Source organism: Bombina bombina, chromosome 2 (genome assembly GCF_027579735.1).
Source record: "Bombina bombina isolate aBomBom1 chromosome 2, aBomBom1.pri, whole genome shotgun sequence".
In the NCBI taxonomy this organism is placed as follows: Eukaryota; Metazoa; Chordata; class Amphibia; order Anura; family Bombinatoridae; genus Bombina; species Bombina bombina.
This window is the reverse complement of record NC_069500.1, coordinates 544,350,066-544,376,524: the sequence shown is the minus strand read 5'-3', so window position 1 is coordinate 544,376,524 and position 26,459 is coordinate 544,350,066. Positions and strand designations below refer to the sequence as shown.

Here is a 26,459-nt window from a genome sequence, read left to right as displayed (position 1 = left end):
TCTCAAAGAAAATTACCACATATTTGTGGAAAAATCTAAAAGATCTAACCCTATATGACACATGGCGTCTAATACATAGTGATAAAAGGGACTACACATTCTTCTCACACCCGAACAAAACATATAGCAGACTTGACTACATATTTACAAACCAAAAAAGCCTCCCCTTTGTACACAGCTGCGACATCTCCCCCACATTTTGGTCTGATCATTCAGCGGTCAAATTAAAATTTTCGTGGCCAGAAATTCCCACAGAGCCATATATATGGAAATTAGATGAAACCCTCCTGAGTGACCCTATTCGCGTCACCAAACTTGCCTCCCTTATATCTGAATACTTCACAATTAACACTAATTCTATAGAAGACCACTTTAAGATTTGGGATGCGCATAAATGTGTCATTCGGGGGGAACTAATAAAATTGAAAGCCCAAGCCCAGCGCCATTCACGCCAGCAGTATAAAGATCTCTCTGACACCCTTTTGCGATTAGATCATAAATTAAAACTAGACCCAACTGATACTATTATAGCTCAAGAATATCAATCAGCACGAGCGGCGCTAGACAATTTCTTAGACATAGAATATCAGACACGACGCAGAAAGACAAATAGCTTATTCTATTATGAAAGCAATAGAGCAGGTAAACTTTTGGCTCGCGCATTAAAAAAAAAAACGGTTCAAATCCTATATCTATGAAATACAACGCCCACATCACAAATCCCCTGCAGTCACAACACAAGATATACTACGCACTTTTCATGATTATAATAACCTTTATAATACAACAAAAGCATCTCCCCATGAGGCTCATATCCAAAGCCTTTCTTCCTATATTGCAGCTTGCAAAGTCCCAACAATCACACAAGAGCAACTAAAAGATCTAAAACAATCAATTTCACTGCAAGAGCTACAGTCAGCTATAACATCTTTACCTAATGGGAAAAGCCCAGGACCCGATGGCCTCTCAGCTAGATACTACTCTGACCTATCTCCACACCTTACCTTTCTTTTCAATGAGGTCTCTGAAACCAATCCATTCCCTCCATCAATGCTGGAAGCTCATATTACTATATTACCTAAACCAGGCAAACCACCTAACACACCAGCAAACTTTAGGCCAATCTCTCTACTTAATGTAGATGTCAAATTATATGCTAAGATCTTTGCAACCCGAATCAATAGGTTTCTTCCCTCTATTGTCCATATGAATCAGGCAGGTTTTATCCCCACTCGAGAGACCAGGGATAATACATCCAAAATATTAACCCTTATGGAATATGCATATCACTGGAAGGTTCCCTCCGCATTCATATCTATGGATGCGGAGAAGGCCTTTGATAGGTTAGATTGGCTTTTTCTGAGACAAACTCTCCTTAGGTTTGGTTTTGACCAAGACTTAATAGGGAAGATATTTGCACTATATAACACCCCACAGGCTAGAATTAAACGATGCTATCTCGGACACTTTTCAAATCTCAAATGGAACCAGACAGGGATGCCCGCTCTCCCCTTTGCTCTTTGCTCTATCGATGGAAATACTAGCTTCCTATGTCAGAAATAATACAGCCATTACAGGCCATAAAATAGGCGACACGGAATATAAAATAACACTCTATGCGGATGACATATTAGTTACCCTCACTAATCCCGAATCATCCATCCCCACGTTAATGCAAATACTACACATTTACGGACTTTATTCAAATTTTAAAATAAACGTTGCAAAGTCGGAACTATTAAGCGTACACCTTTCACCCAGGACCATACAAAACATACACCAACAATTTGACTTTAGAAACCAGGAGAAAGCAATTAAATACCTAGGAGTACATATTTCCCCATTCACTCAAGAAACACTAACATTAAATTATAAAGCGCTCTCATTACAGATTGACTCCCTACTCAGGGACTGGAATAATACATTTCTCTCCTGGTTAGGTAAACTAAACGCGATTAAAATGATAATTTTGCCCAAAATATTGTACCTCATGCAGACATTACCGATACCCCTTCCTGACCGCATGATATCCCAGCTTCAAAAAAACATTAAACTCTTTTATTTGGTCCCATAAGAGACCACGCATCGCGACAGCCACAATATACCGCCCTAAAGACCTGGGAGGTCTAGGTGCCTCGAATCTGCAACAATATAGACAAGCTACTTTTTTAACTAGAATAGTAGACTGGTGCAAACATGCTCCCAATAAAGAATGGGTTCTATTGGAACACCACTTAACTAATGACACCACACTCAGTGGTCAATGTTGGCTTCCAGCCAATAAGAGAACCTTACAGCACACAACTCCTACCTCCACAAGAGAAACTTATAAAATGTGGGATAAGATTATAACAAAGCATAAACATATATCTACAACATATTCACCTCTCACTCCACTTGTGGGAAACTCATCCTGCCCAGTGCAATTCAAACCACATGACACTGAAAGTACAGGAATTCAAGAGTCCCTACCCACATACATCTTTTTCCAAGATGGGAAAGTTAAAACTCAGGCAGGAGTTACCTCTGAATGTGGAGATATATTCTCGAACTGGCTAACTTACTCACAGGTAATACACTACCTTACAACACACCCTTTCAAGACCCATTTCACGCGTACCCTTACTCCTTTTGAAACTCTGTGCAGAACAGAACACCCCAACAAAGGTATTCTCTCGCTTACTTATAAACAGATTACTACTACATATTTAAATACTTTGCCCTCCTATGTTGCAAAATGGGAAGCAGAAGTGAGGGAAACTCTAACTCCAAAAACAATTTTTTTTAACAATTAACCCCTTAATGTCCAAAACGGATCGAAAATAGGCCGAAATCCGGAAAAAAAAACCTCAGCACCATGCCACAGCCCTGCTGTGGCCCTACCTGCCCTCAGGGATCAAAAGTGTGGGGTAAAAGCTTTGATTTGGCCCCAAACATACACCAGGGCCCTCAGGAGTTAGCTTGCTGCTTGTTATACAAAACTAAATGCGCAACTGAGGCGCGAAAATAAGTCCCACCTATCTCACTCTATGTTCCCTGAGCCTTAAAGAACCGCACCAGAGCAGTTATAACTAGCCATGTGGGTTCCAAGACCCTAAAAATAAGCCATGTGTGTCCTAATAAAGTTGCCCAACACGTTTATTGCCCACAAAAAACGTTAAAGCACTTCCATCCAAAAAACGTTTGCTCACAAACATTTTATATTCAGTGTCAACCATATATGTAATTGGCCCCATAAGCAAGAAACCGTTCCTCACACTGAAGTTTTCCTGTACTCATCAGCTTCTGTGGGAACAGCAGTTGACCTTAGTTACAAATTCTAAGATCATCATCCTCTAGGCAGAAATCTTCATCCATCTCCTGCCTGAGAGTAAATAGTACACACCGGTACCATTTAAAAATAACAAACTCTTGCTTGAAGAAAAATAACAGTTTATCACCTCTTTCACTTTACCCCTCCTGCTTAGAGCCGGCAAAGAGAATGTCTGGGGGGTGGAGTTAAGGGGGGAGCTATATAGATAGCTCTGCTGTGAGTGCTCTCTTTGCCACTTCCTGTTAGGAAGGATAATATCCCACAAGTAAGGATGAAACCGTGGACTCTGTACATCTTGCAAACGAAAATCATCCAGACACCACTGTTGACCCAACAGAGAAAAAACTCCCCATGAAGAGAAGCACACTCTGTCCGAAGGAAAAGTCAGGCCTTAAAGTCGATAACCAGTACCCGAAGGTAGATGTGAACTCTGGCCTTCCTGCTTGCAAGCCCAATGAGCTAGTCCCTATGTCGCAACATAGGGTCCCTGAAAAAACTAGTCCACAAGATCATAAGTCTCCAGACATTAAAGAAGGATCCAAGACAAGAACCCTGGACCCAGAATCGTTCTGGAACAAACGACACCCCCAGGGAACACAAGATACCCCGTCTGAAGCAATCAGACCTCAGAGAACCGGGAAACCCGGAGAACGGGTAAAGGACTCACTCGTAATTTCCAGCTCAAAGGGAAGAGAACACCCTTAGCCCAAGGTCAACACCCCCCAACAAGATGCTAGGCCGCAACAAAGTCACACAATTTCTCTAGAGCCCAAAGGCCCCAAGGGCAACACTAAGGGAAATGAGAACGAGAACAGAGTCACCCGAAAGAGAGTAGAAGAAAGGCTAGTCTCCATAATCCTTTCAGACCACACCAAAGGGAGAAAAATGTAAAGCATCCCAAACCCAGGCAGAAAAACATCCCCTAAGCAAAAAGGATGGAAAAAGAGACAACACCTCCTATCGCCCCTGATATGGAGACGACTAACTCCCGAAGGAAGACAGAGCCTCACGGCCTTCACTTCCTAATTATGTGGCCAAAGCGGATGAAGTCCAGAAAATCTCGACCCAAAGGAAGAGAACCTCTAAAAGGAACAAGTCCTAAAAGGACACTTCCAAAGAGACCATGAAAGGCAAAACCGTAAGAATGGCGGTATGAAGGACCTAAATCCTCCAAGCCTCCAACCCATAATGGGAAGGAACACTCTAGTTCTGGGAAAACGCGGAAACGACTGAGCATGTCGCCGCAAATCTCAACAGAGTCCGGGCCCACTAGACTGAAAGGCGAACGAGGACTGAACCAATCCCCCATGCCCCTACCTAACCACGGACCCTCAAGTCCTCTCAGGATGCTAGTTGAAGTTAGTAAAATAAAACAAGAAAACAACACAAATCATATTGTGATCACTAGGCCCCCTCACCGGACCAACCTGACATAAAAAGGCGCCGCGTGTCTGAACTAGGCTTCAAAGAAAGAAGGATTTGTACCCAGTCAGGACCAGCCTGAAACCAAGGGCCCCAGCAGTGTCAAGGCCATATAGAGTCTCCCCCGAGAAGGAGGGATAAAAAAAACAGTCAGACAGACCTTTGTAAACAGTGCAACCACAAAATCGCCAGTATCAATTCCAGAGAAGAAAGTTCCCAAAGGAAACATCCCACCACAACCTGAGCTTTAGACCAAATGAAGATCATCCTCACCGGATGAAGATAAAAGATAAGGCAACCCGTAGGTTATCGCCCAGGAAGAACGGACAGCCCCGCAGGACCAAGCTCAGAACTGGAATAGGATACACAAATAACAAAGACTATAAGAAGATTACTTCATCCCCTTATGTCTATGCATGCAAGTCAGTCGAAGAATAAGACTGAGAATCCCCAGACCAATTAAGAGTGGGATCCAGCCTCATCAAAAATGTGCCTTAGTAGAACACGAAGGAGCACCAGTCTATATTGAAAGGCGCAACATACCTCTGCCAGGACAAAAGAAAACACCGGCCCCGAAGGTTGACCCCCTGAGGCATCAGGGGCAGTCGCTCCCCTGGAAAGCTGAACTGGACCAGACGATCCCACGCCTGACAAGCCACGGTTAACGGAACACGGACAATATTGTAGGCACACTCCCGGGAGGTGGTGCGCAGATGCGCCAGCACCTTGCGGAACTATGTTGTAACCTCCGGTGGGAACAGGCCACACTCCATAGAAGGATAAGTAGCATTTGGGTTACCAGCATGTGTAGTAAGAGTTGGTGGTAGGGGAACTCATCTCGTGGAAAACAGAATCCCCAGAGGCAGATAGCTCAGTGGGCACCTGATTCCCTGACCCCAAGGAACAGAGCCCTCTAAAACGGCATTCGGAACATAACGGATGGGCATGTATCACCCGGGCCAATTCATATTCTTCGCAAGAAGTAGAGTCTGAATCAGAGACATCCGTCTCCAAAAAAAATCAGAATCCTCCAGAACTGGGACACTGAATAAAAAATTGACCAATCAGAAAAATCTAAACGCCAGCTTACACCCTCAATGGCTGGGGCACGCACCACCTCTAGAGAACCAGACCAGCGGACCAGGATTTTTCCGTCGCCACGCGGTCAGTAATGTGGAAATGTACAAGGTAAACCCCCCTCAGGAGATATAAACCCTTGATTCCTAGATACAAAAAGGAGCCTCACTGAGACTCTATGTTAAAGTTATCCCAGAAAGGTTGTAGCCCCTCTCGGATAAACAGTTGTAATTACAATACATCCATCCATGATGAAAGTAAAATGAAACGATCTTACCGGAATCTATGCCGTGGAACAGGAACACGGCCCTTCAAGTGTGACAGATAGTAGTGTCGCTTCTGACATGGACTTGAGAGAGAAAAGCAGGCAGCAAAACTTGTCAATGCTGATTGCTTGTTGAGCTGTTAATATGAGTCGGGATGGTTTCGCAGAAAGACTCTCCCTGCATCTCCGGACTGTAACTTTCACCCATGCTCTCACTGAAGACTGACCGGACTACTTAAAACTCCAGTCCCATGCCAAAGAGTACTACCCTCCATAAGAGACTATCGAAAACTTCTGACACTTCTCTGCCAACCTCCTGGGACGAAAGGCAAAGAATGACTGGGGGGATGAGGGGAGTGGGAGGAGTATTTAAGCCTTTGGCTGGGGTGTCTTTGCCTCCTCCTGGTGGCCAGGTTCTGAATTCCCAAAAGTAATGAATGCAGCTGTGGACTCTTTCCATTTATGAAGAAAATGACACTAACTTTAAGAGAAAAAAAACTTTTCTCCTCAGAGCAATATTCAAAACAAATAAAAAGGCGCCTCTACACTTCAGGCAGACTGAGGTGCCCTACCTTAACCTTAAATTCCCAAATTGTTAGGCAAGCAGCTGTACATCGATCGAAAAAACGATCGGACACCAAGAAGCTGTCCAAAATTACGCCGCTCTGCTCAGGAACTCAGTCGGGTGAGGGAGGGGTCACATGACCGTCAGAAAAACATAATTTATGTAAGAACTTACCTGATAAATTCATTTCTTTCATATTAGCAAGAGTCCATGAGCTAGTGACGTATGGGATATACATTCCTACCAGGAGGGGCAAAGTTTCCCAAACCTTAAAATGCCTATAAATACACCCCTCACCACACCCACAATTCAGTTTAACGAATAGCCAAGAAGTGGGGTGATAAGAAAAAAGTGCGAAAGCATATAAAATAAGGAATTGGAATAATTGTGCTTTATACAAAAAAATCATAACCACCACAAAAAAGGGCGGGCCTCATGGACTCTTGCTAATATGAAAGAAATGAATTTATCAGGTAAGTTCTTACATAAATTATGTTTTCTTTCATGTAATTAGCAAGAGTCCATGAGCTAGTGACGTATGGGATAATGACTACCCAAGATGTGGATCTTTCCACGCAAGAGTCACTAGAGAGGGAGGGATAAAATAAAGACAGCCAATTCCTGCTGAAAATAATCCACACCCAAAATAAAGATTAATGAAAAACAGAAACAGAAGATTCAAACTGAAACCGCTGCCTGAAGTACTTTTCTACCAAAAACTGCTTCAGAAGACGAAAATACATCAAAATGGTAGAATTTAGTAAAAGTATGCAAAGAGGACCAAGTTGCTGCTTTGCAAATCTGATCAACCGAAGCTTCATTCCTAAACGCCCACGAAGTAGAAACTGACCTAGTAGAATGAGCTGTAATCCTTTGAGGCGGAGTTTTACCCGACTCGACATAGGCATGATGAATTAAAGATTTCAACCAAGATGCCAAAGAAATGGCAGAAGCTTTCTGGCCTTTTCTAGAACCGGAAAAGATAACAAATAGACTAGAAGTCTTTCGGAAAGACTTAGTAGCTTCAACATAATATTTCAAAGCTCTAACAACATCCAAAGAATGCAACGATTTCTCCTTAGAATTCTTAGGATTAGGACACAATGAAGGAACCACAATTTCTCTACTAATGTTGTTGGAATTCACAACTTTAGGTAAAAATTCAAAAGAAGTTCGCAAAACCGCCTTATCCTGATGAAAAATCAGAAAAGGAGACTCACAAGAAAGAGCAGATAATTCAGAGACTCTTCTGGCAGAAGAGATCGCCAAAAGGAACAAAACTTTCCAAGAAAGTAATTTAATGTCCAATGAATGCATAGGTTCAAACGGAGGAGCTTGAAGAGCCCCCAGAACCAAATTCAAACTCCAAGGAGGAGAAATTGACTTAATGACAGGTTTTATACGAACCAAAGCTTGTACAAAACAATGAATATCAGGAAGATTAGCAATCTTTCTGTGAAAAACAGAAAGAGCAGAGATTTGTCCTTTCAAAGAACTTGCGGATAAACCTTTATCTAAACCATCCTGAAGAAACTGTAAAATTCTCGGAATTCTAAAAGAATGCCAAGAAAAATGATGAGAAAGACACCAAGAAATATAAGTCTTCCAGACTCTATAATATATCTCTCTGGATACAGATTTACGAGCCTGTAACATAGTATTAATCACAGAGTCAGAGAAACCTCTTTGACCAAGAATCAAGCGTTCAATCTCCATACCTTTAAATTTAAGGATTTGAGATCCTGATGGAAAAAAGGACCTTGCCACAGAAGGTCTGGTCTTAGCGGAAGAGTCCACGGATGGCAAGAGGCCATCCGGACAAGATCCGCATACCAAAACCCGTGAGGCCATGCCGGAGCTATCAGCAGAACAAACGAGCATTCCTTCAGAATCTTAGAGATTACTCTTGGAAGAAGAACTACAGGCGGAAAGATATAGGCAGGATGATACTTCCAAGGAAGTGATAATGCATCCACTGCTTCCGCCTGAGGATCCCGGGATCTGGACAGATACCTGGGAAGTTTCTTGTTTAGATGAGACGCCATCAGATCTATTTCTGGAAGCTCCCACATTTGAACAATCTGAAGAAATACCTCTGGGTGAAGAGACCATTCGCCCGGATGCAACGTTTGGCGACTGAGATAATCCGCTTCCCAATTGTCTATACCTGGGATATGAACCGCAGAGATTAGACAGGAGCTGGATTCCGCCCAAACCAGAATTTGAGATACTTCTTTCATAGCCAGAGGACTGTGAGTCCCTCCTTGATGATTGATGTATGCCACAGTTGTGACATTGTCTGAAAACGAATGAACGATTCTCTCTTCAGAAGAGGCCAAGACTGAAGAGCTCTGAAAATTGCACGGAGTTCCAAAATATTGATCGGTAATCTCACCTCCTGAGATTCCCAAACTCCTTGTGCCGTCAGAGATCCCCACACAGCTCCCCAACCTGTGAGACTTGCATCTGTTGAAATTACAGTCCAGGTCGGAAGCACAAAAGAAGCCCCCTGAATTAAACGATGGTGATCTGTCCACCACGTTAGAGAGTGTCGTACAATCGGTTTTAAAGATATTAATTGAGATACCTTTGTGTAATCCCTGCACCATTGATTCAGCATACAGAGCTGAAGAGGTCGCATGTGAAAACGAGCAAAGGGGATCGCGTCCGATGCAGCAGTCATAAGACCTAGAATTTCCATGCATAAGGCTACCGAAGGGAATGATTGTGACTGAAGGTTTTGACAAGCTGAAATCAATTTTAGACGTCTCTTGTCTGTCAAAGACAGAGTCATGGACACTGAATCTATCTGGAAACCCAGAAAGGTTACCCTTGTCTGAGGAATCAATGAACTTTTTAGTGAATTGATCCTCCAACCATGATCTTGAAGAAACAACACAAGTCGATTCGTATGAGATTCTGCTAAATGTAAAGACTGAGCAAGTACCAAGATATCGTCCAAATAAGGAAATACCACAATACCCTGTTCTCTGATTACAGACAGAAGGGCACCGAGAACCTTTGAAAAAATTCTTGGAGCTGTAGCTAGGCCAAACGGCAGAGCCACAAACTGGTAATGCTTGTCCAGAAAAGAGAATCTCAGGAACTGATAATGATCTGGATGAATCGGAATATGCAGATATGCATCCTGTAAATCTATTGTGGACATATATGCCCTTGCTGAACAAAAGGCAAGATAGTCCTTACAGTTACCATTTTGAACGTTGGTATCCTTACATAACGATTCAATATTTTTAGATCCAGAACAGGTCTGAAGGAATTCTCCTTCTTTGGTAAAATGAAGAGATTTGAATAAAACCCCATCCCCTGTTCCAGAACTGGAACTGGCATAATTAGTCCAGCCAACTCTAGATCTGAAACACAATTCAGAAATGCTTGAGCTTTTACAGGATTTACTGGGACACGGGAAAGAAAAAATCTCTTTGCAGGAGGTCTCATCTTGAAACCAATTCTGTACCCTTCTGAAACAATGTTCTGAATCCAAAGATTGTGAACAGAATTGATCCAAATTTCTTTGAAAAAACGTAACCTGCCCCCTACCAGCTGAGCTGGAATGAGGGCCGCACCTTCATGTGGACTTAGAAGCTGGCTTTGCTTTTCTAGAAGGCTTGGATTTATTCCAGACTGGAGATGGTTTCCAAACTGAAACTGCTCCTGAGGATGAAGGATCAGGCTTTTGTTCTTTGTTGAAACGAAAGGAACGAAAACGATTATTAGCCCTGTTTTTACCCTTAGATTTTTTATCCTGTGGTAAAAAAGTTCCTTTCCCACCAGTAACAGTTGAGATAATAGAATCCAACTGAGAACCAAATAATTTGTTACCCTGGAAAGAAATGGAAAGTAGAGTTGATTTAGAAGCCATATCAGCATTCCAAGTTTTAAGCCATAAAGCTCTTCTAGCTAAAATAGCTAGAGACATAAACCTGACATCAACTCTGATAATATCAAAAATGGCATCACAGATAAAATTATTAGCATGTTGAAGAAGAATAATAATATTATGAGAATCATGATCTGTTACTTGTTGTGCTAAAGTTTCCAACCAAAAAGTTGAAGCTGCAGCAACATCAGCCAATGATATAGCAGGTCTAAGAAGATTACCTGAACACAGATAAGCTTTTCTTAGAAAGGATTCAATTTTCCTATCTAAAGGATCCTTACACGAAGTACCATCTGACGTAGGAATAGTAGTACGTTTAGCAAGGGTAGAAATAGCCCCACCCAAAATTCTAATCTGTCAGACGGCACAGGATATAATTGCTTAAAACGTTTAGAAGGAGTAAATGAATTACCCAATTTATCCCATTCTCTGGAAATTACTTCAGAAATAGCACTAGGAACAGGAAAAACTTCTCGAATAACCACAGGAGATTTAAAGACCTTATCTAAACGTTTAGAATTAGTATCAAGAGGACCAGAATCCTCAATTTCTAAAGCAATTAGTACTTCTTTAAGTAAAGAACGAATAAATTCCATTTTAAATAAATATGAAGATTTATCAGCATCAATCTCTGAGACAGAATCCTCTGAACCAGAAGAGTCATCAGAATCAGAATGATGATGTTCATTTAAAAATTCATCTGTATAAAGAGAAGTTTTAAAAGATTTTTTATGTTTACTAGAAGGAGGAATAACAGACATAGCCTTCTTGATGGATTCAGAAACAAAATCTCTTATGTTATCAGGAACATTCTGAACATTAGATGTTGATGGAACTGAGACAGGTAATGGTACATTACTAAAGGAAATATTATCTGCATTAACAAGTTTGTCATGACAATTAATACAAACAACAGCTGGAGGAATAGCTACCAAAAGTTTACAGCAGATACACTTAGCTTTGGTAGTTCCAGCACCAGACAGCGATTTTCCTGAAGTATCTTCTGACTCAGATGCAAAGTGAGACATCTTGCAATATGTAAGAGAAAAAACAACATATAAAGCAAAATTGATCAAATTCCTTAAATGACAGTTTCAGGAATGGGAAAAAATGCCAATGAACAAGCTTCTAGCAACCAGAAGCAAAGAAAAAAACATAATTTATGCTTACCTGATAAATTCCTTTCTTCTGTTGTGTGATCAGTCCACGGGTCATCATTACTTCTGGGATATAACTCCTCCCCAACAGGAAATGCAAGAGGATTCACCCAGCAGAGCTGCATATAGCTCCTCCCCTCTACGTCAGTCCCAGTCATTCGACCAAGAATCAACGAGAAAGGAGTAACCAAGGGTGAAGTGGTGACTGGAGTATAATTTAAAAGATATTTACCTGCCTTAAAAACAGGGCGGGCCGTGGACTGATCACACAACAGAAGAAAGGAATTTATCAGGTAAGCATAAATTATGTTTTCTTCTGTTATGTGTGATCAGTCCACGGGTCATCATTACTTCTGGGATACCAATACCAAAGCAAAAGTACACGGATGACGGGAGGGAAAGGCAGGCTCATTATACAGAAGGAACCACTGCCTGAAGAACCTTTCTCCCAAAAATAGCCTCCGAAGAAGCAAAAGTGTCAAATTTGTAAAATTTGGAAAAAGTATGAAGTGAAGACCAAGTTGCAGCCTTGCAAATCTGTTCAACAGAGGCCTCATTCTTAAAGGCCCAAGTGGAAGCCACAGCTCTAGTGGAGTGAGCTGTAATTCTTTCAGGAGGCTGCTGTCCAGCAGTCTCATAGGCTAAACGTATTATGCTACGAAGCCAAAAAGAGAGAGAGGTAGCAGAAGCTTTTTGACCTCTCCTCTGTCCAGAGTAAACGACAAACAAGGAAGAAGTTTGACGAAAATCTTTAGTTGCCTGCAAGTAGAACTTGAGGGCACGAACTACATCCAGATTGTGTAAAAGACGTTCCTTCTTTGAAGAAGGATTTGGACACAAGGATGGGACAACAATCTCTTGATTGATGTTCCTGTTAGTGACTACCTTAGGTAAGAACCCAGGTTTAGTACGCAGAACTACCTTGTCTGAGTGAAAAATCAGATAAGGGGAATCACAATGTAAGGCTGATAACTCGGAGACTCTTCGAGCCGAGGAAATAGCCATTAAAAACAGAACTTTCCAAGATAACATTTTTATATCAATGGAATGAAGGGGTTCAAACGGAACACCCTGTAAAACGTTAAGAACTAAGTTTAAACTCCATGGTGGAGCAACAGCTTTAAACACAGGCTTGATCCTAGCTAAAGCCTGACAAAAGGACTGGACGTCTGGATTTTCTGACAGACGTCTGTGTAACAAGATGGACAGAGCTGAAATCTGTCCCTTTAATGAACTAGCTGATAAACCCTTTTCTAAACCTTCTTGTAGAAAAGACAGTATCCTAGCGATCCTAACCTTACTCCAGGAGTAACCTTTGGATTCGCACCAGTATAGGTATTTCCGCCATATTTTATGGTAAATCCTTCTGGTAACAGGCTTCCTAGCCTGAATTAGGGTATCAATAACCGACTCAGAAAAACCACGTTTTGATAAAATCAAGCGTTCAATTTCCAAGCAGTCAGCTTCAGAGAAGTTAGATTTTGATGTTTGAATGGACCCTGTATCAGAAGGTCCTGTCTTAGAGGTAGAGACCAAGGCGGACAGGATGACATGTCCACTAGATCTGCATACCAAGTCCTGCGTGGCCATGCAGGTGCTATTAGAATTACTGATGCTCTCTCCTGTTTGATTTTGGCAATCAATCGAGGAAGCAGCGGGAAGGGTGGAAACACATAAGCCATCCTGAAGTTCCAAGGTGCTGTCAAAGCATCTATCAGAACTGCTCCCGGATCCCTGGATCTGGACCCGTAGCGAGGAAGTTTGGCGTTCTGGCGAGACGCCATGAGATCTATCTCTGGTTTGCCCCAACGTCGAAGTATTTGGGCAAAGACCTCCGGATGAAGTTCCCACTCCCCCGGATGAAAAGTCTGGCGACTCAAGAAATCCGCCTCCCAGTTCTCCACTCCCGGGATGTGGATTGCTGACAGGTGGCAAGAGTGAGACTCTGCCCAGCGAATTATCTTTGATACTTCCATCATTGCTAGGGAGCTTCTTGTCCCTCCCTGATGGTTGATGTAAGCTACAGTCGTGATGTTGTCCGACTGAAACCTGATGAACCCCCGAGTTGTTAACTGGGGCCAAGCCAGAAGGGCATTGAGAACTGCTCTCAATTCCAGAATGTTTATTGGAAGGAGACTCTCCTCCTGATTCCATAGTCCCTGAGCCTTCAGAGAATTCCAGACAGCGCCCCAACCTAGTAGGCTGGCGTCTGTTGTTACAATTGTCCAGTCTGGCCTGCTGAATGGCATCCCCCTGGACAGGTGTGGCCGATAAAGCCACCATAGAAGAGAATTTCTGGTCTCTTGATTCAGATTCAGAGTAGGGGACAAATCTGAGTAATCCCCATTCCACTGACTTAGCATGCATAATTGCAGCGGTCTGAGGTGTAGGCGTGCAAAAGGTACTATGTCCATTGCCGCTACCATTAAGCCGATCACCTCCATGCATTGAGATACTGACGGGTGTTGAATGGAATGAAGGACGCGGCATGCATTTTGAAGCTTTGTTAACCTGTCTTCTGTCAGGTAAATCTTCATTTCTACAGAATCTATAAGAGTCCCCAAGAATGGAACTCTTGTGAGAGGAAAGAGAGAACTCTTCTTTTCGTTCACTTTCCATCCATGCGACCTTAGAAATGCCAGAACTAACTCTGTATGAGACTTGGCAGTTTGAAAGCTTGAAGCTTGAATTAGAATGTCGTCTAGGTACGGAGCTACCGAAATCCCTCGCGGTCTTAGTACCGCTAGAAGGGCACCCAGAACCTTTGTGAAGATTCTTGGAGCCGTAGCCAATCCGAATGGAAGAGCTACAAACTGGTAGTGCCTGTCTAAGAAGGCAAACCTTAGATACCGGTGATGATCTTTGTGGATCGGTATGTGAAGGTAAGCATCCTTTAAATCCACTGTGGTCATGTACTGACCCTCTTGGATCATGGGTAAGATTGTCCGAATAGTTTCCATTTTGAACGATGGAACTCTTAGGAATTTGTTTAGAGTCTTTAAATCTAAGATTGGCCTGAAAGTTCCCTCTTTTTTGGGAACCACAAACAGGTTTGAGTAGAACCCTTGTCCTTGTTCCGACCGCGGAACCGGATGGATCACTCCCATTAATAACAGATCTTGTACGCAGCGTAGAAACGCTTCTTTCTTTATCTGGTTTGTTGACAACCTTGACAGATGAAATCTCCCTCTTGGGGGAGATAATTTGAAGTCTAGAAGGTATCCCTGCGATATGATCTCTAGAGCCCAGGGATCCTGAACATCTCTTGCCCAGGCCTGGGCGAAGAGAGAGAGTCTGCCCCCCACTAGATCCGGTCCCGGATCGGGGGCTCTCGGTTCATGCTGTCTTTGGGGCAGCAGCAGGTTTCCTGGCCTGCTTGCTCTTGTTCCAGGACTGGTTAGGCTTCCAGCCTTGCCTGTAACGAGCAACAGCTCCTTCCTGTTTTGGTGCAGTGGAGGTTGATGCTGCTCCTGTTTTAAAGTTCCGAAAGGGACGAAAATTAGACTGTCTAGCCTTAGCTTTGGCTTTGTCTTGAGGTAGGGCGTGGCCCTTACCTCCTGTAATGTCAGCGATAATCTCTTTCAAACCGGGCCCAAATAAAGACTGCCCCTTGAAAGGTATATTAAGTAATTTGGACTTAGAAGTAACATCAGCTGACCAGGATTTTAGCCACAGCGCCCTACGTGCCTGTATGGCGAATCCTGAGTTCTTAGCCGTAAGTTTGGTTAAATGTACTACGGCCTCCGAAATGAAGGAATTAGCTAGTTTAAGGACTCTAAGCCTGTCCGTAATGTCGTCTAGCGTAGATGAACTAAGGTTCTCTTCAAGCGACTCAATCCAAAATGCTGCCGCAGCCGTAATCGGCGCGATACATGCAAGGGGTTGTAATATAAAACCTTGTTGAACAAACATTTTCTTAAGGTAACCCTCTAATTTTTTATCCATTGGATCTGAGAAAGCACAGCTATCCTCCACCGGGATAGTGGTACGCTTAGCTAAAGTAGAAACTGCTCCCTCCACCTTGGGGACCGTTTGCCATAAGTCCCGAGTGGTGGCGTCTATTGGAAACATCTTTCTAAATATTGGAGGGGGTGAGAACGGCACACCGGGTCTATCCCACTCCTTAGTAACAATTTCAGTTAGTCTCTTAGGTATAGGAAAAACGTCAGTACTCGCCGGTACCGCAAAGTATTTATCCAACCTACACAGTTTCTCTGGTATTGCAACGGTGTTACAATCGTTGAGAGCTGCTAAGACCTCCCCTAGTAATACACGGAGGTTCTCCAATTTAAATTTAAAATTTGAAATATCTGAGTCCAATCTGTTTGGATCAGAACCGTCACCCACAGAATGAAGCTCTCCGTCCTCATGCTCTGCGAGCTGTGACGCAGTATCAGACATGGCCCTAGCATTGTCAGCGCACTCTGTTCTCACCCCAGAGTGATCACGCTTGCCTCTTAGTTCTGGTAATTTAGACAAAACTTCAGTCATAACAGTAGCCATATCTTGTAATGTTATCTGTAATGGCCGCCCAGATGTACTAGGCGCCAAAATATCACGCACCTCCCGGGCGGGAGATGCAGGTACTGCCGCGTGAGGCGAGTTAGTCGGCATAACTCTCCCCTCGCTGTTTGGTGAAATTTGTTCACATTGTACAGATTGACTTTTATTTAAAGTAGCATCAATACAGTTAGTACATAAATTTCTATTGGGCTCCACCTTGGCATTGGAACAAATGACACAGATATCTTCCTCTGAGTCAGACATGTTTAACACACTAGCAAAAAACTTACAACTTGGTTATAATCTTTTTTAGCAAAAAACGTACTGTGCCTCAAAGAGGTACTAACGATTAAATGACAGTTGAAATAGTGAACTGGAAAACAGTTATAGCATCAAACTTTAAAACAACAAAACTTTTAGCAAAGGTTTGTTCCCATTAGTAAAATAACAATAATTAAATTTGACATAAAAAATACAAAGCAACGTTTTTATTCACAGTCACTATAAGAATTCTCACAGCTCTGCTGAGAGAATTTACCTCCCTTCAAAGAAGTTTGAAGACCCCTGAGATCTATCAGAGATGAACCGGATCATGCAGGAAAAATAAAAGTAACTGACTGGTATTTTTTGATGCGTAGCAAAGAGCGCCAAAACGGCCCCTCCCTCTCCCACACAGCAGTGAAGAGAAACGAAACTGTCACAAATAAAGCAAAAAAAAAAAAAACTGCCAAGTGGAAAATAATGCCCAAATATTTATTCACACAGTACCTCAGCAATGTAAACGATTCTACATTCCAGCAAAAACGTTTAACATGATAAATAGTTATTAAAAAGGATTAGTGACCTTTAACAGAGTAGTTCCGGTGAAATACCATCCCCAGAATACTGAAGTGTATACATACATGTCATTTTAACGGTATGGCAGGATTTTCTCATCAATTCCATTCAGAAAATAAAAACTGCTACATACCTCAATGCAGATTCCTCTGCCCGCTGTCCCCTGATCTGAAGCCTTTACCTCCCTCAGATGGCCGAGAACAGCAATATGATCTTAACTACTCCGGTTAAAATCATAGTAAAAAACTCTGACAGATTCTTCCTCAAACTCTGCCAGAGAAGTAATAACACGCTCCGGTGCTATTTTAAAATAACAAACTTTTGATTGAAGTCATAAAAACTAAGTATAATCACCATAGTCCTCTCACACATCCTATCTAGTCGTTGGGTGCAAGAGAATGACTGGGACTGACGTAGAGGGGAGGAGCTATATGCAGCTCTGCTGGGTGAATCCTCTTGCATTTCCTGTTGGGGAGGAGTTATATCCCAGAAGTAATGATGACCCGTGGACTGATCACACATAACAGAAGAAATGAGACTTAAATAATGTGGAGACAAAAGCGACGCCCATATTTTTTAGCGCCAAATAAGACGCCCACATTATTTGGCGCCTAAATGCTTTTTGGCGCCAAAAATGACGCCACATCCGGAACGCCGACATCTTTGGCGCAAAAGAACGTCAAAATATGACGCAACTTCCGGCAACACGTATGACGCCGGAAACAGAAAAGATTTTTTGCGCCAAAAAAGTCCGCGCCAAGAATGACGCAATAAAAACATAATTTATGCTTACCTGATAAATTCCTTTCTTCTGTAGTGTGATCAGTCCACGGGTCATCATTACTTGTGGGATATTAACTGCTCCCCTACAGGAAGTGCAAGAGGATTCACCCAGCAGAGTTGCTATATAGCTCCTCCCCTCTACGTCACCTCCAGTCATTCGACCAAGGACCAACGAGAAAGGAGAAGCCAAGGGTGTAGTGGTGACTGGAGTATAATTTAAAAAATATTTACCTGCCTTAAAAAACAGGGCGGGCCGTGGACTGATCACACTACAGAAGAAAGGAATTTATCAGGTAAGCATAAATTATGTTTTCTTCTGTTAAGTGTGATCAGTCCACGGGTCATCATTACTTGTGGGATACCAATACCAAAGCAAAAGTACATGGATGACGGGAGGGATAGGCAGGCTCTTTATACAGAAGGAACCACTGCCTGAAGAACCTTTCTCCCAAAAATAGCCTCCGAGGAAGCAAAAGTGTCAAATTTGTAAAATTTGGAAAAAGTATGAAGCGAAGACCAAGTTGCAGCCTTGCAAATCTGTTCAACAGAGGCCTCATTCTTAAAGGCCCAAGTGGAAGCCACAGCTCTAGTGGAATGAGCTGTAATTCTTTCAGGAGGCTGCTGTCCAGCAGTCTCATAAGCTAAACGAATTATGCTACGAAGCCAAAAAGAGAGAGAGGTAGCAGAAGCTTTTTGACCTCTCCTCTGACCAGAGTAAACGACAAACAGGGAAGACGTTTGTCGAAAATCTTTAGTTGCCTGTAAATAAAATTTAAGGGCACGAACTACATCCAGATTGTGCAAAAGACGTTCCTTCCTCGAAGAAGGATTTGGGCACAAGGATGGAACAACAATCTCCTGATTGATATTCCTGTTAGTGACTACCTTAGGTAAGAACCCAGGCTTAGTACGCAGAACTACCTTATCCGAGTGAAAAATCAAATAAGGAGAATCACAATGTAAGGCTGATAACTCAGAGACTCTTCGAGCCGAGGAAATAGCCATTAAAAATAGAACTTTCCAAGATAACAACTTTATATCAATGGAATGAAGGGGTTCAAACGGAACACCCTGTAAAACGTTAAGAACAAGGTTTAAACTCCATGGTGGAGCCACAGCTTTAAACACAGGTTTAATCCTGGCCAAAGCCTGACAAAAAGCCTGAACGTCTGGAACTTCTGACAGACGCTTGTGTAACAGAATGGACAGAGCTGAGATCTGTCCCTTTAAGGAACTAGCGGATAACCCCTTTTCTAAACCTTCTTGTAGAAAAGACAATATCCTAGGAATCCTAACCTTACTCCAAGAGTAACCTTTGGATTCGCACCAATATAGGTATTTACGCCATATTTTATGGTAAATCTTTCTGGTAACAGGCTTCCTAGCCTGTATTAAGGTATCAATAACTGACTCAGAAAAACCACGCTTTGATAAGATCAAGCGTTCAATTTCCAAGCAGTCAGCTTCAGAGAAGTTAGATTTTGATGTTTGAAAGGACCCTGAATCAGAAGGTCCTGTTTCAGAGGTAACGACCAAGGTGGACAGAATGACATGTCCACCAGATCTGTATACCAAGTCCTGCGTGGCCATGCAGGCGCTATTAGAATCACTGATGCTTTCTCCTGTTTGATTCTGGCAATCAATCGAGGAAGCATCGGGAAAGGTGGAAACACATGAGCCATCCTGAAGGTCCATGGTGCTGTCAAGGCATCTATCAGGACCGCTCCCGGATCCCTGGATCTGGACCCGTAGCGCGGAAGCTTGGCGTTCTGTCGAGACGCCATGAGATCTATCTCTGGTTTGCCCCAACGTCGAAGTATTTGGGCAAAGACCTCTGGATGAAGTTCCCACTCCCCCGAATGAAAAGTCTGACGACTTAAGAAATCCGCCTCCCAGTTCTCCACTCCCGGGATGTGGATTGCAGACAGGTGGCAAGAGTGAGACTCTGCCCAGCGAATTATCTTCGATACTTCCATCATTGCTAGGGAGCTTCTTGTCCCTCCCTGATGGTTGATATAAGCTACAGTCGTGATGTTGTCCGACTGGAACCTGATGAACCCCCGAGTTGCTAACTGGGGCCAAGCCAGAAGAGCATTGAGGACTGCTCTCAATTCCAGAATGTTTATTGGAAGAAGACTCTCCTCCTGATTCCATAGTCCCTGAGCCTTCAGAGAATTCCAGACAGCGCCCCAACCTAGTAGGCTGGCGTCTGTTGTTACAATTGACCAGTCTGGCCTGCTGAATGGCATTCCCCTGGACAGATGTGGCCGATAAAGCCACCATAGAAGAGAATTTCTGGTCTCTTGAATGGAATGAAGGACACGGCATGCACTTTGAAGTTTTGTTAACCTGTCCTCTGTCAGGTAAATCTTCATTTCTACAGAATCTATCAGAGTCCCCAGGAAGGGAACTCTTGTGAGTGGAAAGAGAGAACTTTTCTCTTCGTTCACTTTCCATCCATGCGACCTTAGAAATGCCAGTACTATCTCTGTATGAGATTTGGCAGTTTGAAAGCTTGAAGCTTGTATCAGTATGTCGTCTAAGTACTGAGCTACTGAAATTCCTTGCGGTCTTAGTACCGCCAGAAGAGTGCCCAGAACCTTTGTGAAGATTCTTGGAGCCGTAGCCAGTCCGAATGGAAGAGCTACAAACTGGTAATGCCTGTCTAAAAAGGCAAACCTTAGATACCGGTAATGACTTCTGTGAATCGGTATGTGAAGGTAAGCATCCTTTAAATCCACTGTGGTCAAGTACTGACCCTCTTGGATCATGGGCAAAATTGTTCGAATAGTTTCCATCTTGAACGATGGAACTCTTAGGAATTTGTTTAGGATCTTTAAATCCAAGATTGGCCTGAAGGTTCCCTCTTTTTTGGGAACTACAAACAGATTTGAGTAAAACCCTTGTCCTTGTTCCAACCGCGGAACTGGATGGATCACTCCCATTAATAAAAGATCTTGTACGCAGCGTAGAAACGCTTCCTTCTTTGTTAGGTTTGTTGACAACCTTGACAGATGAAATCTCCCTCTTGGGGGAGAGGATTTGAAGTCCAGAAGGTATCCCTGAGATATGATCTCTAACGCCCAGGGATCCTGAACATCTCTTGCCCAAGCCTGGGCGAAGAGGGAAAGTCTGCCCCCCACTAGATCCGGTCCCGGATCGGGGGCCCTCAATTCATGCTGTCTTAGGGGCAGCAGCAGGTTTTCTGGCCTGTTTGCCCCTGTTCCAGGACTGGTTAGGTTTCCAGCCTTGTCTGTAGCGAGCAACAGCTCCTTCCTGTTTTGGTGCAGAGGAAGTTGATGCTGCTCCTGCTTTGAAATTACGAAAGGAACGAAAATTGGACTGTCTAGCCTTGGCTTTGGCCTTGTCCTGAGGCAGGGCATGACCTTTACCTCCTGTAATGTCATCAATAATCTCTTTCAAGCCGGGCCCGAATAAGGTCTGCCCTTTGAAAGGAATATTAAGCAATTTAGATTTAGACGTAACATCAGCTGACCAGGATTTTAGCCACAGAGCTCTGCGTGCCTGAATGGCGAATCCTGAATTTTTAGCCGCAAGTTTAGTTAAATGTACTACGGCATCTGAAATAAATGAATTAGCTAACTTAAGGAATTTAAGTTTGTGTGTGATGTCATCTAGTGTGGATGATTGAAGTGTCTCTTCCAGAGACTCAAACCAAAATGCTGCTGCAGCCGTGACAGGCGCAATACATGCAAGAGGTTGCAATATAAACCCTTGTTGAACAAACATTTTCTTAAGGTAACCCTCTAATTTTTTATCCATTGGATCTGAAAAAGCACAGCTATCCTCCACTGGGATAGTGGTACGCTTAGCTAAAGTAGAAACTGCTCCCTCCACCTTAGGGACCATTTGCCATAAGTCCCGTGTGGCGGCGTCTATTGGAAACATTTTTCTGAATATAGGAGGGGGTGAGAAAGGCACACCGGGTCTATCCCACTCCTTAGTAACAATGTCAGTAAGTCTCTTAGGTATAGGAAAAACGTCAGTACTCGTCGGTACCGCAAAATATTTATCCAACCTACACATTTTTTCTGGGATTGCAACTGTGTTACAATCATTCAGAGCCGCTAATACCTCCCCTAGTAACACACGGAGGTTCTCAAGCTTAAATTTAAAATTTGAAATGTCTGAGTCCAGTTTATTTGGATCAGAACCGTCACCCACAGAATGAAGCTCTCCGTCTTCATGTTCTGCAAACTGTGACGCAGTATCAGACATGGCCCTTGCATTATCAGCGCACTCTGTTCTCATCCCAGAGTGATCACGTTTACCTCTTAGTTCTGGTAGTTTAGCCAAAACTTCAGTCATAACAGTAGCCATATCTTGTAATGTGATTTGTAATGGCTGCCCAGATGCACTCGGCGCTACAATATCACGCACCTCCTGAGCGGGAGATGCAGGTACTGACACGTGAGGCGAGTTAGTCGGCATAACTCTCCCCTCGTTGTTTGGTGAAATATGTTCAATTTGTACAGATTGACTATTTTTTAAAGTAGCATCAATACATTTAGTACATAAATTTCTATTGGCCTCCACTTTGGCATTAACACATATAGCACAGATATCTTCCTCTGAATCAGACATGTTTAACACACTAGCAAATAAACAGCAACTTGGAAATACTTTTCAAAGTAATTTACAAATAATATGAAAACAAACTGTGCCTTTAAGAAGCACAGAAAAATATTATAACAGATAAAATAATTAAGTTATAGCATCAATCTTTGTCAGAATATACAGTTTTAGCAAAGGATTGTTCCCCTCAGCAAATGATAACTAACCCAGGCAGCAGAAAAAAAATACACAAATAAACGTTTTTTATATCACAGTCAATACAATCAGCACAGCTCTGCTGTATGATTACTTCCCTCAAAAAAGACTCTTGAGATCCCTGAACTCTGTAGAGATGAACCGGATCATGCAGGAAGAAAATGAACCTCTGACTGAGTTTTTCTGATGCATAGTGAAAGCACCAAAATGGCCCCTCCCCCACACACATAACAGTGAGAGGGATCAGTGAACTGCTCTAATTTAAATCAAAACTATTGCCAAGTGGAAAAAAAGTGCCCAAAACATTTTTTCACCCAGTACCTCAGAGAAAAAAACGTTTTTACATGCCAGCAAAAAAACATTTTACCTCAATAATTAATTGTCATTTAAAACCTATTGCAAGTCCCTGCAAAATAGGTTAAGTCTATGTATACAGTTTAAAAGCCAGAGAAGTACCATTTCCCAGAAAACTGAAGTGTAAAATATACATACATGACAGCCTGATATCAGCTACATCTACTGCATTCAAGGCTGAGTTTACATTATAACGGTATGGCAGGATTTTCTCATCAATTCCATGTCAGAAAATAATAAACTGCTACATACCTCTTTGCAGATTAATCTGCCTGCTGTCCCCTGATCTGAAGTTTACCTCACTCCTCAGATAGCCGAGAAACAGCAATATGATCTTAACTACTCCGGCTAAAATCATAGAAAAACTCAGGTAGATTCTTCTTCAAATTCTACCAGAGAAGGAATAACACACTCCGGTGCTATTATAAAATAACAAACTTTTGATTGAAGATATAAAAACTAAATATATCACCATAGTCCTCTCACACATCCTATCTAGTCGTTGGGTGCAAGAGAATGACTGGAGGTGACGTAGAGGGGAGGAGCTATATAGCAACTCTGCTGGGTGAATCCTCTTGCACTTCCTGTAGGGGAGCAGTTAATATCCCACAAGTAATGATGACCCGTGGACTGATCACACTTAACAGAAGAAATGAAGCATTTTCAGCCCCCGCGAGCCTAACAGCCCACAGGGAAAAAAAAAAATTGAAAAATAATTGATTCAAGTGCATTATCCCAAATATGAAACTGACTGTCTGAAAATAAGGAATGTTGAACATCCTGAGTCAAGGCAAATAAATGTTTGAATACATATATTTAGAACTTTATAACAAAGTGCCCAACCATAGCTTAGAGTGTCACAGAAAATAAGACTTACTTACCCCAGGACACTCATCTACATGTTTGTAGAAAGCCAAACCAGTACTGAAACGAAAATCAGCAGAGGTAATGGTATATAAATAAGAGTATATCGTCGATCTGAAAAGGGAGGTAAGAGATGAATCTCTACGACCGATAACAGAGAACCTATGAAATAGACCCCGTAGAAGGAGATCACTGCATTCAAAATAGGCAATACTCTCCTCACATCCCTCTGACATTCACTGCACGCTGAGAGGAAAACCGGGCTCCAACCTGCTGCGGAGCGCATATCAACGTAGAATCTAGCACAAACTTACTTCACCACCTCCATAGGAGGCAAAGTTTGTAAAACTGAATTGTGGGTGTGGTGAGGGGTGTATTTATAGGCATTTTAAGGTTTGGGAAACTTTGCCCCTCCTGGTAGGAATGTATATCCCATACGTCACTAGCTCATGGACTCTTGCTAATTACATGAAAGAAAAGAAACTGCGCAGCAATAACTAAAAGGGCGCTTTTCTAGCAGCAACTGCCTAGTAAACACTTGATACAACAAAGTAGAGCCCAACAATAACATTTCCTAATAAATTAAAGTCCCAATAAACTGAAAGCCTCAGAGAAAACATCCCATAACCGCATGGAAGGTTAACCCCTTAGTCTCCATACATACATAAAGTGCCTGCACCCTGCCCTAATAAATCCTTCCTAAAGGATTAATTATGTCCCAAAAATTACTGCAGGCAGACAGCTCACAAGGCGTGACAGGACACATACTCCTATCAGAGACTTTCAGAAAAAGAAATTACAGAGTAACCTACTCTGGCTTTCTATACCAAGGGCAGCAGATATGTTAGAAAGTTGTGAGGTAGTCTTTGCTTGGTTTTCTAACTGCTTAAAAGTCACCACTACTCTTGCTCACGAGATGAACGTGGACACAGCTAAACCCAAATCCTCGCTTGCAGGGAAAAGTACCCGGAAAAGGAATCCATTCTTCAGACACCGAACTTCACCTCTTCCATTGACAGAGGCAAAGAGAATGACTGGGGGCTATGGGTAAGGGAAGTGACACTTAACAGCTTTGCTGAGGTGCTCTTTGTCTCCTTCTGCTGGCCAGGAGTGAATATCCCACTAGTAATTGGAATGACGACGTGGACTCTCCATGTCTTAGGAAAGAAATCAATATGTATTAAGGACATTTCTTGGTTAGGCATTTTGATATTGTTTTGTTTTCTTAATATTCACATGATTCATATTTATTTCCCCCCACATCTGAGCAGAGTTGTCTATAAACAAGTATTAAAACATATCTTACCAGCCCATAAGCTGTACTCCTTTCGTGTTCCTGTGTAATGTCAGCAACATAAGCAAATATTACAGAGAAAGTAACAGAGAATGCCCCAGATACTGAGATCATCGCAAAATACCACCTGTAAAAAGCAGAGACACAAACATATATAAAAATAATACATGCTATTTTCAGCTATTTCATAGAACATATGTGAATCACATTTTTAAAATAAATAAATAAATTAGCTCCTACAGATGTAAGTTTTAGAAAGTGGGCCTCTGCTTTAGATAAAGGGACTCTAAACTTAAAAAATAAATAAAAAAATAAAATAAAAGCATACAAGGCAATGCAATCAGAAATGTATATTGATGTCAGAAGTATTAGTTAGCAAAGGTAAATATAAAATATGGACTTTAGACCCCTGTGGGTTCATTCTTATTTTCAAACCCCATCCTGCAGAAACCCTTTGATTTGTTTTCTGGTTTTTTTGTTTTTGTTTTTTTTTGTCTTTCAATAATAGCATTCTTTTATGTATGAGTATGTCTCCTTATGGTCCCTACCACACCCAAGTGCATATATCTTGGGTATAGTGTAGGGTTGCACCGATACTAGTATCGGTATCAATACCAAGTACTTGCACCAGTACATGTACAAATGCACCAATACTTAAAAAGATACCTCCATATCTTAGATCTTACCCATATGTCACCTTGTGGTGTTTGTTTTCAAACTTCATGTTCCCATTTCATTTTAAGCTGGAGTGGAGACTTAACTAAAAATTGTTCACTTCTGTTCTGCCAATAAAAAAACAAAATGTATGCTTACCTGATAAATTTCTTTCTTTCCGGATATGGAGAGTCCACAACGTCATTCAATTACTAATCATAACCACCAAAAAAGGGTGAGTCTCATGGACTCTTGCCAATATGAAAGAAATGAATTTATCAGGTAAGTTCTTACATAAATTATGTTTTCTTTCATGTAATTGGCAAGACTCCATGAGCTAGTGACGTATGGGATATCAAATACCCAAGATGTGGAACTCCACGCAAGAGTCACTAGAGAGGGAGGGATAAAAAATAAAATACAGCCATTTTCTGCTGAAAAAATAATCCACAACCCAAATTATAAGTTTATTCTTTAACGATAAGAAAAACTTAAAACATCAGCAGAAGAATCAAACTGAAACAGCTGCCTGAAGAACTTTTCTACCAAAAACTGCTTATGAAGAAGCAAATACATCAAAATGGTAGAATTTAGTAAATGTATGCAAAGAAGACCAAGTTGCTGCTTTGCAAATCTGATCAACAGAAGCTTCATTCTTAAAAGCCCACGAAGTGGAGAC

General features: G+C 42.1%; 1 protein-coding gene across 1 annotated transcript in view; it reads right to left on the bottom strand.

Annotated features, from left to right (window-relative positions):
* LOC128647173 (hippocampus abundant transcript 1 protein) overlaps window positions 1-26,459 on the bottom strand; it is a 250,063-nt gene that overhangs the window by 135,488 nt on the left and 88,116 nt on the right. Inside the window, exon 5 of the mRNA XM_053699958.1 lies at window positions 25,139-25,253. Within this exon, the coding sequence (XP_053555933.1) occupies window positions 25,139-25,253 (115 nt within the window). The remainder of the gene's footprint in view (window positions 1-25,138; window positions 25,254-26,459) is intronic.